Source organism: Micropterus dolomieu, linkage group LG03, assembly GCF_021292245.1.
Source record: "Micropterus dolomieu isolate WLL.071019.BEF.003 ecotype Adirondacks linkage group LG03, ASM2129224v1, whole genome shotgun sequence".
Classification (NCBI taxonomy): domain Eukaryota; kingdom Metazoa; phylum Chordata; class Actinopteri; order Centrarchiformes; family Centrarchidae; genus Micropterus; species Micropterus dolomieu.
Window position 1 is genome coordinate 15,486,271 of NC_060152.1, and position 13,183 is coordinate 15,499,453.

The 13,183-nt window shown below is 40.7% G+C and overlaps 1 protein-coding gene across 2 annotated transcripts in view; it reads left to right on the forward strand.

Moving 5' to 3' along the window:
• The window catches only part of si:dkey-246i14.3 (ephrin A4), a 30,928-nt gene extending 22,537 nt beyond the window's left edge, over window positions 1-8,391 (forward strand). For both annotated transcript variants that reach the window (XM_046046050.1, XM_046046051.1), the window contains 3 exons: window positions 61-129; window positions 5,643-5,669; window positions 6,427-8,391. In XM_046046050.1, coding sequence (XP_045902006.1) covers window positions 61-129; window positions 5,643-5,669; window positions 6,427-6,503 — 173 coding nt within the window. In that variant the 3' untranslated portion in view covers window positions 6,504-8,391. The remainder of the gene's footprint in view (window positions 1-60; window positions 130-5,642; window positions 5,670-6,426) is intronic.
• The last annotated feature ends 4,792 nt before the right edge of the window (window positions 8,392-13,183 follow it).

The following is a 13,183-nucleotide window of genomic DNA, read 5'->3' on the forward strand; positions in this document are numbered from 1 at the left end:
AAACCCCCCCCCCCCCCCCCCTCCCTCCCTCCCTCCCTCCCTCCTTCTTCTTCTTTCTAGCTCTACCCTCAGATGAAGGCCCTCCTCTGCCATGTATGAAGTTGCGTGTCACCGTGTGCTGTGAGCCCAGTGAGTACACTTCCTTTCATCTCTTTCATGCTTCCCCTTTGTACACCATGAGACTCCCCTCTCTGCCTGTCTCATCTCTACTATCAGGGCTGTATTGGGTGATGTTTAGGCTGCTACTCACCCCCACTACTATCCCCCTGTTTCTTCCTCTCTTTTTGAATATATCTGATGCTTAAATTCCCCACTTTTATCAATGAAAATAAACATATCTTTGTCCCTCACAATCTTGCATTATCTTGAACCTTGTAAAATGAGACTATTCCTTTTATGAAATGACACAAACTCCATTCTCCACTCCACGTCGGCTATAAACCTAATTGGATTGTGGGTTTTTTAAGCATTAGTTCCTTCTAACTTACATCACTCTTCTTCCCTTTTTTATCTCCTTGTCTCGCTCATTCTCCCGCTCTCTATCTCTCTGTCCCAGTGTGAAATTCCCAGAGTTGATCTAATCCAGAGCGCGCCTGGAGTAATGTTAGTCTTCCGGTCCAGTGAGCTGCCTATTCCGGTTGGGAATGTTGCCCAGGCACTGTGGGAAACCCTGTATAGTTTTGTGTGTGTGTGTGTGTGTGTGTGAGAGCACTTCTCAGATGACCATTTTGCTGTGTTTTTGTGCGTTCCTGCATGCATCTATGGGCCTTTGCTTGTGCTTTCTGCCGGTTTAATTTGAAAAGTGCACGCGCCCTGATATGCGTGTCTGAGACGTCTGTCCCAGTTCCCATCCCAGTGCTATCTGCAGTGGGCTTGTCGTGCCGTCCCAGGCTGAACTAACACACACTTTGTGCAGGAAAACTGGTCACAACTTTGTGTGTGTGAGACCCAGTTGCTAAATTCCTACATGTTGTCTACCGAGTACCTCCCAACCATGCCGCCTTGATTAAATCAGGTTGGTGTGAAGGAAAAAAATATATTTAAAAAAACAGAATAAAAAGAGACCCGTCTGCCTCGAATGAATTCTTAAATGCCATCAATGTTCTGGCGTGAGACGGGAGTAATTTGCCGCATTATTACCAGAGTGAAGGCTGATGACTTTTTTAAATATGTTAATTATCCTGCTGTCATTAATTAAAAATAACACAGATAGTTGTTCAGTGAGAAAATGCTAATTTAGTCTTGACCTTCTGACAGTGTTCCCTGATCAGCCTATCTGAGCCAGAAATAATCAAAATATTTGAAATCACCTGGATTATGCAGGCTGGGAGACACTCGCACACACACACTTGACTTTACTGTTAAAGCCCTTTATTGTACTCCACATTAGAAAGACTCCTACCTACAAAGATGCACATACTTCCATCTACTGTCTCCTTTTCTCATTTACTTTTTCACTCCCTCTCATCCTGTTCCTTTGCCAAAACTAATCCTGACTAAATTTCAGGATCTCCCTCTCCTTGTCTTTAACCCCCCCCCTCCACCCTCCCACTTTTTCTTTCTAGTCTTCTGTCATTCCTGAAGTGGCACTAATCCTCCCCTTCTCTCTGTCTCCTCAGCTCTCTCCTCCATTCCTCATTTTTTATGATCTTTCGCTACTGAAGCAAAACTAATCTAGGCACCATCCATGGCAGTCTCTTACACTTTCTACCTCCCTCCCCCTTGACTCCATCCCACCTCCTCCACCTTCCCTGTGTCTTCTCTATCTCTTTGTTGCATCTCCATATCTACAGTACAGCTATTCGCCGACTCACCCTCGCCCTGTTTCTCTGCTCCGCTCCATCTTTGTCGTGCGCATGCTGTGCGGCGAGTGCGTTGGGATGAGAATACATGGGGCCAGAGAGAGAGAAGAGCCAATGAGATGGATGAGAGAGGAGATGAAGGAGAGTTGGAGGGTTCTCTCTCTTTGGCTGTCCATTAGTGGCGGTTTACCACAGCTGTTGTTGTGTTGTTCCCTGTGGTAACACCTCACATACTCTCTGGTTCCTTCCTGCTCAGGTTGCCTTTTATCTGACAGGTAGCATGGCAGCAGGGCACACGGTGCCTGTGTACTCTGTGTGAGTGTGTGTGTGTGTGTGTGTGTGTGTGTGGCCCTCGGTGACGGCAACCTCTTGTCCTTCAGCTACATCTCGTCTCTCGTCCAAACTTCAAACCGTGCACGTTCTTCTCTCCCCAAACTTTTTTTCCCCTAGAAAGCAGCCTGTGTGATTAAAAGGTAGTTCCATGTGGGGATGCCCTGTTGTGGGTGTTTGAATTAATTATCAGCACGCACGCACACACACACACATACCTGCCTCACACTGGTCTGAAGGACAGAGTGGTGACAGTGAGAGGGTCCATCAGGTACCCTGTCATTGCTCCAAGGTCAGCTACCACTCGCCAGTCCCTCGGTCTCCCCTCCAGTGTGTGAATGTGTGTGTTTATTGCCTTAATTTAACCGAAGAACACAGGCAAACTAGGCAGGACAGATTCAGTGAAGCAGGAAGCTCCTAATAACGGCCTCTGTGTGTGTGTGTGTGTGTGTGTGTGTGTGTGTTTGATGTTACTTGTTTCCCCATCCTGGTTGTTGCTTTGGAGCACTGTGAAGCATGTTGTGGTTTTTTAGGTTTTGGTGATGTTTTTTCGGCATAGCAATGTGATTTTTATTTGAACACAATGCTGTCACACATCACACCAGAGATAGATTTGCTGGAAGGTGCTTGAGCTTGTGTTGCGTCAGAAAACAAAGCTCTGAATCGGCATTATCAGACTGGTGTCATGAAATCTCCAGCACCCTGCAGCCATCTCTTGCATCTTTCACCGGCTCACTTCGCCTCTCACTCCATACTTACCCTTTTTTTTGCTGCAACTTCTTCCTAAAACTCCTCCTGTTGTATTTATCTCTCTTGTTCTCCTTGTCGCTCTGCCTCTCCGCCTTTCTCTTTTTCGGCCGCCCTACTGTGAGAAACCATTATAGACCAACTTCTCTCTCTCTCTAATTGATTCCTTTTCTCTCTCCGTCTCTCCTCCTTTTTTTTTTCTGTCGTTCTCCCGCTGTGAGCAGTCCATTGCATTCATTTCAGTTTACAGAGCTTCACCATTTTCCCCAGTTTCTTTCTGTTTTTTTCCTATTTTTTTTATTTTTTTTTAAATTTCTTACATCGCTGCTCTCCTTTACCCCCTCCACTCTCTCCCAAATACCTTTGTACCCTCTGAACTCAATACACACAAGGACCAAACTGGAACACAGGCATACACACACACACCGCTTGCCCAACCGAGGTCTCTCAGATCCCGAAGTCGACACTGAAAGATTTTACTTTAACCGCTTTTGACGATTTATGTTTTACGTTAGCTTTTTTTTCCTCCTTTCGCAATTTTGGTTAAATTCTTCACTTTTAATAAATAGCAAACATTCAGGGTTGGTTAGCATTAGCTCCTGCATGTGTAAAATGGCGGCACGAGAGAAGAGGTGGGATGGTGGAACAGTGTCTGTCTCTGCAGTGCCGACTGGAGACACACACACTGGCGCGCGCGCGCGCACGCACACACACACACTTAGCCATAGTTGTGCATGTACAGTTACACATACTGCATGTTTCTGACTGCAGTGCAGTGATGACACTGTTCTTGCAGTCACACCACCGTGGACGCCATTTTGTGCATTTTGCATGACCAAAATTCTGATATTGACTCAAACTAGAGTCCTCAGTGTTCAGTTTTTGCACAGATGATGTGATTAAAGCCGGATCAAAACACGCATATCATACACAGCCGGGTAAACACAAGGCATTTCAGATGAGAACATTTTAGTTTCGAAGTTCGGCGTGGCGTTACACATGCACGCTAATTCACGCTTTTGAGTAAAGTGTTTTTCCTCTACCAAAGTAAATTAGAAGTCTGATTGAAAAGACATTTGCAATTGTCATAAGGAATTTTTTTAAACTACATTTGCTGCATCCAAAATGTCGACAATAAAAAAAAAAGAAGAGTTATATAACCATTTTTTGGGGTTTGTTTATAAATCATTTTTATAAGTTTTGTTAATTGATTTAAAAGTATTTTAAATTTTATTATTGATAAAATTATACACATCCTTTTTATGCTTCTGTTTAATCAACACAATTTAAACTTGGAAGGACGGGCAAATTAATAAATATTTTGTCATTAAATTACATTAAATCATGATTGGGAGCAGAAATGCAACATTGAAATATAGAACAAAGATGACCGCAGCATGTATTTTTGTTATTTTTTGTGCAGGGAAGGCTCTACTATTTAAAGCACTAAATGTTTGAGTATTAAGCCTTTCTGTTTGCTTTGATTTTTCCTACATATACAGTCACAATCATAGCCACATAGACATACAAAATGCACACACACCAGCTTAGTAAGAGGCCCAGACCCAGCATGCTATTTAATGCTTCGTTAACCCCTATATCTTCGTTAGTTGTACAGAACCTGGGAGTAATTTAGTGGCTCATGTCTGTCGGAGCGACATGTTGCTGCAGAGACCTGTAGGTACAAGATGGATATTACAGACAAAACAGTGTTTCTCTGCTAATCCCTCATTTGATAAATCCTTTTCCCTCAGTGTGACTCTACACAGATGAGCTCCCATTTCCTGTCTCATAATTTTAGTCAATCGCTGTGGGATGTGGATAGGCTGAAGTTTTCCCGAAAACACACCATCTTTGTGTGTGTGTGTGTGTGTTTGTGCATGCTTGTGTTTGTGTGTGTCTTTGGGGTTGCTATGTCAGAGGTGGGTTCAAGGCCGTATATCGATTCAATAACAGCTGCAATTGTGCAGCCTCATCCTTGTTTCCTGACCCTTCTGTCCTCCCTCACTGATGTTACACTGCTGTAGCTTTTTCTGAGGGGTTTTAACCGTTTCCACTTTTTAGTCTCACCACCTGTATTTTTTTTGTCCTTTTTCCTTCCTCTTCACCAGCTCTCCCACCCCTCCCTATCCCTCCATCCTACCATCTTTCCCTCCATTATTTCCTCTTAGTCCGCCCCCTGCGGAGAAAGTGACGCCCAGACACAAACAACCCCCATCCCGTCTCTTTCTCTCCCTCCCTTTTCTCTCTGTCTGACCTTGTTTCAATCTTTAGAACCTTCTTTTTTTTTTCACCGTACTTTCTCACTCTGGTCTCTGCCGCTCCTTCTTTCATCTTCTGTCCACTTCTTGGTTTCGCTCTGTCATTTAGAATTTTCTTGTGTTTTTTTCCCCCTTCTTTTTCATGTCCTGCATCCTCTCTGTGTAATCTCGATCATTCTTACCCCTCCTAATTTACATAACACTATCTTTTCCTGTTGCCATGCTTCTCAAGCTCTTTTTTATCCGACCTTTAAGAGAATTTGCATAGGGGACATATTTAGGGTTGCACAGCCAGTCAGTGCTCATTTTTCATGGCGTTAGGCTTTGAGTAATGGTAAATACCTTCCCCTGGTCATTTGTCTGTTTCTTGCTTCTTTTGTTCCACAAAGCAGTAGCTTTATTGAGAAAGTTAAGAATGCAAAAATGACTCATCAGCAAATTGTTTCTTTGCCTCGATTTTATCTAAACTTTATCTTCTCCTCCCCTCTCTCTCTCTTTACAGCATCAGAGGGTTCAAAACAAATACAAGGTGAGATGCAACATTTAAATCCCAATTTCTTCTTAAACTTAGGCATATGCTTAGGCTTATAGGCCTATGTGTCTGTATGGTTACGTATGTACAATGGCTTAATGTCACATTTCCATTTCTTTTTGTCTGACTGTCTCTCTCTAGTTCAAATGTGGTTTATTTGCATGAATCAATTATAGCTGTAGCAAGAATACGCTGTATGAAAACATGAAAATGAGAACATAGATTACACAAATAGATTAGTCAGGAATAGAAATTAGTCAAATTATACACTACAGGGCCAAAAGTGTGTCGACCTAGAACATTACACCTATATGTGATAGTTGAAAATCTAATTAAAAAAAAAAAAAGCCATTAATGTGCTTCTGTTAAAACCTCCACCAGTCTGGGAAGTTCCACAAGATATAATGTTGGGGCGATAAGGTCTGGCTCACAGTTTTTTGATGCAATTCATCCCAAAGGTGCTTGATGTGGTTGAGGTCTGGGCTCTGTGCATGCCAGTCAAGTTTGCCCAAAACTCTGAAACCATGGACGTTCCCCAAACTCTTAGTACTGGAGTAAGGAGGCACACCATTGTCTATAATATCATTATACACTATAATATTAAGATTTTCCTGAATTGGAATTAAGGCACTGACCCCGATCTGTGGAAAATTGGTCCAGACTAAAAGTAACAATTGTCCTTATTCTTTTGGCTATTCAGTGTATTTCATCCATAATATTTAATTATTAAAGTTTTCATCTCTCTCACTTTCAGAAACTCGAAGTAGTGTTTGCTCACTGAGGACAGCTTTACCTCCACTCCTCCTAACCCTCCTCCTGCTGACTACCTGACTTCCTCCTCTGTCCTCTCCGCTGACCTCTCACCTCTCAGTCGGATCAGGGGATATTCCTCTGACATTCACATACACAATGCAATCTACACTCAGACAGTGAATGACACAATACAATCTATGCTAAGCTATTGCGTATGACACACATTATTACCTTGTGGCTATTTACTTGTGAAATTCCAGAAGGAATCGGGTGTCTTCCCCAGAATGGGGCCACAGTGACTCAGGGACTGACACACCGAATCATAGTGTCTCCATTACTTGTTATTTTCTTCTCCCACCTGTTGTGTAAGTAGTAGCACAGAATATTACATATAGAGCTAGACCTAGTCATAAGACTCATATCCCACTCTGATGCCAGAGGAACAATGAGTCTGTCAGGACAAAGCTTTCTCTCTCTTTCTCATTCTGTTTCTTGTTTTCTACATGATGTGTTGCATTGACTTATTTTGAGAACCTGCCTCCAGTTAAAAAGTGGCCAAATAAACACATACTACTGTGCTAAGTGGCTCGTGTTGGATGTCAGTCAGTTAGCTGGTGACTTTTCTTTTCTTTAAATAGGCAGAAATAAATTAATTGGCGATTTTTATCCTTGCCATATTAAGATAAATGCGTTAAACTTTTAATGACATTTTGAAAATAAAGGCATTTTAGGAGGAAATATGGACTGTTCTGGAATAGCCAGGCAGGGCTGCTGCGCCCCCTACTGGGATTAAACTGGGTTAACTGGAATTTGACTGGGTTGGCCATGAACTCAGAAGGTGGACACTAGATTCTGGTGGTGTATGATGATAATGGGACCTGGGACAGATTTTGTCTCCTGATTGGACCCCATGTTGTTCTGCCTTCCCGCCCCTCTCCCTACTTGAGAATAAAGTACAGAACAGATGGATTTATGGGTAAACAGAGAGCATCAGTTCGTATCGCTCAACTGTATACACTGCGGACTACTGATGAGGCTGATGGTGGCTGATGCTTTTGTTGACCATCCAGGTGTGCAGATATGCGCACAAGCTTTTATTCCATTTGTTGTTGTTGTTTGTGTGTGGGTTGTTGTTTTTTTTTACGCAGAATCCTTGATTTTACGATTTAGTTAATATTAGTTAATATATTCTGCAAAATGAGATATATTAACTCCATAATTCAATGTTTTAGTGAAAATTGATCTCTGATATTTAAGTTACAAAAAATACTTTTTTGCATACACAAGCAATGATTTTATATTCTAGATATGTGTATTTACTGGTATATTTTCAACATACTCTGCTACAATGTAGTTTCACAAGTTAAATGATTTGATGGTAGAATTCATTAAACGTTTTGCCACATATTTTTTTAAATAAATCACTCAAATTTTCTTCGATTAAGAAAAAATATAATGAATTAACAATAAATTTAATTTCCTGATTCTTTTCATTGAACTTAGAAATAATTTAGGTGTGTATTTTTCACTGAAATTAAATGAAGTTGAGATTTTTATATATATAAAATTTTATTATAAAGTTACATAATTATTTCCCCACAATATTTGAGTAACTTCAGCTCAGAAAATAGATTATAGATTAGTTGCACGGTTTTGATCTGTCTTTGAAAAAAACTACATTGTAGCACTTAATATAATCTCAGAATATTTGGGTGTCATGCTGTAAATCACATGCCATTGTTTTTTTTATTTTATGTTAAATGATGTTGGAAGATCTGTTAATAATTTCAGTGGTGTCGAATTTTACAATCATGTAAACTAGGGATGTGTTTTTGATCTATTTGTGTTTAATGTGTCCTGCTTTCACATTTTAGTGAAGAATGTAGCTTCTTCTGTGAAGAGCCGACTGCAGTCTGAGCCTTTTTTTACGTGGCAAGACAACAAAATAAATATGATTGCATTTAAACGCCTCGAGTCGATCGTCATTTAACTTTTGAAAGTATTGATATTTTATGTAACCGCAGGTCTCGATGACAACACACAGACACACAACTTTATTTGCGGAACAGACACATCCAGTGTAATACACAGGGGTGTGGAGATAAGGAGACTTCAGGGACTTGAAATGACCTTGTAGTGTAAGAGGCCACTGTAATGTGAGTAACCTAGAGGAATATTGAGCTGAGTTTTTATCTATGGGCGGCTTAAGTCTGATAAGACTCAGATACCCAATAGACTCCTGGTATTATTAGACCCTGAAGCCTCACTGCCAATACATCGACCTTAAAGTAGTAACTGCATTTATTTTCAGTAAACATAGAACTGGGGTTGAATAGCAAGAGGGGGCTGTTTTTGTTTCATGCTTTAAATATAGAATGTACATCCAAATAAGCTGTAAATGCATTTCACTTTATGTAGGCTGTAATGTTGAGCCTCTTGTGAAGCCAGAAAGGCAATTTCCTAGATAATATGGCTAATGCTCTTATTTCATGGTTTATGATCTCTTCTGATGACATGTTTGTTACTGTTGGGGCTTGGTATGAACTGCCTTTGATTCTGACCTTCACATAGAAATATCCAAAGCCCATGTTTTCGTTCTCCTTCCATTGTGAATGATGAAGTAAGCATGCTGAAATCAGTGAAAAGTGGGGGGACACTTTTAGATCGGTGTAAAAGGAAAAGGACTTAAAAAGCAGCAGCAGTAAACCGAGCCTGTGTCCACTTCCACTGCATTGCTGCTTATTCCACCAAAAGCATGCACAAAGCTAAGCTTTAATGTGATAGCAGGATATCGAGTCTTTTTATATGCATTATCTGCAGATATTTTCAGAAATTCTTCATACTTGACAACATTGATGTTTTGAACAAGTCATCTGTGCGCCAATATACTAAAGCTGGAACAGAACTCTCCCTCCAAAATATACTTCAGAATTATGGACAGATGTTGCCATATTATATAAATTTAGAAGATCATGAAAATCCCACGTCAAAGCTTCCCTCCGTGGCTTTCTGGGAAGGCTATGATCATAAACAAATTCTGGTTGACAAATTTAGTTTCTAACTATCTGTCTGACACAAAAAGAAATCCATGCTGCATATCCATGTAGCAGCTCTCCTTGTCCACAAATGACACTGTAATTACACTGTATCAAATTTCAACACAGCAGGTTCTTTTGCCACAAGTTGGCCTATATTTAATTGGACCTCGGCTGAATTGCTGGTGTTAATTACATCTCCCAAAATGCAAAACTATTGCTATTAATAGAAGCAATGCTTATATAGTTAAATTGTGAGTACTTGAAACAAGACGTTTTTTAAAGGGCAACAATTTGCTGAAGTAAATTCAAAGATGTGAGAAGTTGTAAATCATTGTAAAGTAGCATGTTCCTCCTTTGCTTTTAGCCCGGAGCGTAAGCATAGACAAATGCTTCTCAAGCTTTACCTTAAATTTTAGAGGGATGTTATTTCACAGTTCAATCAACACCTTGATCAGTAGCGACATTCTTGTTGTGAATCCTGACCAGTGTGTATTTCTTCAGAACCGAGGTGAGAGGGCGTTCCTGCTGCAGGAAGTGTCCCTCTGAATTAGAAAATAAATGCCTCAAGATCACAAGGTCCTTGAGAAAACTGGGTTTCAACATTTTCAATTCAGTCGTTGGCTTTTCTTGTTTTTATTGAAGTCACAGCATCCATAAAAAATAAGCACTTCATCTCCTCTGGGCAGTGAAGTGATACAAGGCCAAACTGGCTTCCTTTGGACATTCTTGCCTTCGAAGCTGTCATCAGGTACATTTTAACAAACACTTGCAAGGATTGTGCAGCTGTACCTTAAATATTTTATTTTAGACAAGCTTAATCTTGCTAGATGCTGTATTTATTTTGATGGAGTTTGTGTTTTCACCGAGATGGGGCTATATATGTTATTGATGGCAGCCAATTAGAGATGTGAAAGCAGCCAAAACTTGAGCTCCACTGATCTTTCCAGCTCACTAATCTAATATTTAGTTGTAATTTCTGCCCATAAGTGCGACATCTGCCAACTTCCAAAGACATTTTTGCATCAGGAAATGGGACAGTTTGACTCTCCTGACCTCTTAGTCTAACAGCTTTGGTTGTAAAATATTGCATCTTTGTTTTTCTGTTGGGTGCCGTTGCTCCTCAACGTAACGTCTTCGATGTCTGCGCAGTATTAAATAGTTCTGCAAAAGATATGTCAAGATCAAGGACTGTGTTAAAGTCTCCACCAATCAGCAAATGTCACTTGACATCTATTGCACATATTGCATCTACTTTTCACATTCTAATCAGATACAGTGTATATTTCTCAGGCTGAGCCTTCTGACCCTTCATGCAATGGAGAGTAAAAAACTGACTTAAGATGCTAAATCTGCGAAGTGGGTTATAACAAGCAGAACCTCGACTTAAATGCCTTTAGAGTCTAGAGTAGAGAATATCCCCCTTATTTATTCTGGTATGTTTCACTTCACTGGTTTTCCCAGTGACCCATTCAGGAGTATTTTTAAATGACCCTCACAGCTGATCAATAGTTACACCACACTTCACCTCACATACATGAAGAACTTAAACAGTGCTCGCAATTCAACCAAAATGAAGTACCATAATGGATGCTTGCTTAGTCACCGTACAGATGCAGAAACCCTAAAGCTTTAAAGCTGTAGTGAGGTAATAATTAGGTAATCAAGGTTGTAAATGAAGGTTGTAATAAAAGTTCAAAAGTTTGACTGTGATAATAACACTACCCAAAATTGCATTTTTTAAATTGATCAAATCACAGATTCAAAATGCCGCCTAAAAGTCAAGAAAATTATTTGGAATAGATGAGCCTTTTGAATAACACATTTGCATTTACACATTCATTACTGAAGAATCCAGAGTTTGATTGTACAGATTGTTACATTGGAGTAGTGGGTGTGAGACTATGGCTTGTGAAAGCCTCTGAGGATCATCATTAAATCATTTTGTAGCCTTGATAAATATGTGTGCTGTTTAATTTTCAGGTTATGAATAATAGCCCAGGCTGTGATTTTCTCTTCGGGTGTGAGCAGGCTTTGTTTGTTCTAAATAAAGTCTAAACTGCCTCTCGTACTCTTATTCACATCCTTTACATGTGTCAGGTAGCCAGTGTAATTATTTCTGCTATGTGCTCACAAAGCAGGTACTTCCAGTGTGCCACGCAATCTGTGATGAATGTGGATGAACCAGATTATGACAAAGGAGGTAAAAAAAAAACAACAACAACAACAAAATAAACACAGATTAACTGTTTTGGTGATCCAACCTACATAAGACCAACCCAAGACCACTCGCAAGTAGGGCCTACTAACTTTTAATGCTAAAAAGATGAACAAGGTACCATCTGAAAGAGGTAAACATTGTAGTGAACAACGGTGTGGATATGTGCATTTTATATTGAATAAATTTGGAGGTACTCTAAATTCCTTTCTCCTCCCCAGAGAAGAAGGGGGAGGGGTCAATGTTGCTTTCTCTAAGTGCTAGCCCGACCATAAAACGGGCACCTTTTTGATTCCGAAGCTGATAACGCGGGGCCTGACTGTTAAACTGACAAAGGGACACGAACCAGCCATTGGCATTTCCCCACACACGTTTCCGTGGCAACTGACCTTATTCTTTGTTTTATTACCACATCAAAAAGGAAAACCCCTGTCTCACCCAAGTGTGACATGGTCCAGACACTGAACTTTGAATGGCTAAGGACTGCAGTCTTCAAAGACTCAAAGCATTTAATTAAGTTTAATTAAATCTTTAGTTACCTGATTACGTTTGCCTCTATTTGAGTAGTTATGTTAACTGTTGTTGCTATCTGTTGTTGATATTAGTGCTGAAAAGAAAGTTACTTGTGCAGTGTTTTTATTTTCAGCAAGACACTCCTTCATCTAATGTAATCCAAGCTTTCCTCATGTAACCTGAGCTCCCCCAAGTGGACGAAATAAGTATTAAATGCCCTCGTCGGAAATGCCGTTAAATGTATAAATATCCTGACCAATAATGTGACAATTGTTTCCTGTTACCAAATGCCTAGAACAGTACAACCGTTTGACCATTGAGGTTCGATTGTGGAAAATATTTGATTATAAGACGTGCAAATAGATTTCTTTTTAGACATTAAGATTAGAAAGGCAGTCCCATGGGAAACCTGAGACACCCCCTGGGGAACCACGCCCCAGGCAACAAAGGAGCTACACGCGATCTCTTCGCTTCTTGCTCTCTCCGCTGCTCTGCTCTCTGGACGCTGTGCCGCACCAGGCAACGCCCTCAGTCAGCCAGCGAAACAGGCCCTTTTGTTTCGCTTGAAGCTACACACCTGAAGTGCCGCGACATCGATCTGCCTTCAGTTTGTTTTATTTTCTTTATTTCTTTTGTTTAAAGTTATAAGTCCGTTAAGTTACACTGAACTAATTCAGGAACGACCAAGTTCCATTTTAAGCCTTTTTCGTCGAGCCAACTTCACCGAGGTCAGACCAAGCCACGTGGTCTCGCCAGCTACAACGAAGGAAACCTGCAAACAGCCGAATTGCCAGACGGAGGAGGCGTTTTCAATCAGACACGGAGAACCCTGGAGAATCCCTAGCAAAAAGCCAGGATCGGGCAGCTAGCGTGGGACCCGTGCAACAGGCCAAAAGCAGGCTGTCGACAAGCAGTAAGACTTAACACACGTTCTGTGATCAGATGTCCATTTTAACTCCTAAAATCATAGCATTAGTTTACTTTCATTAGCT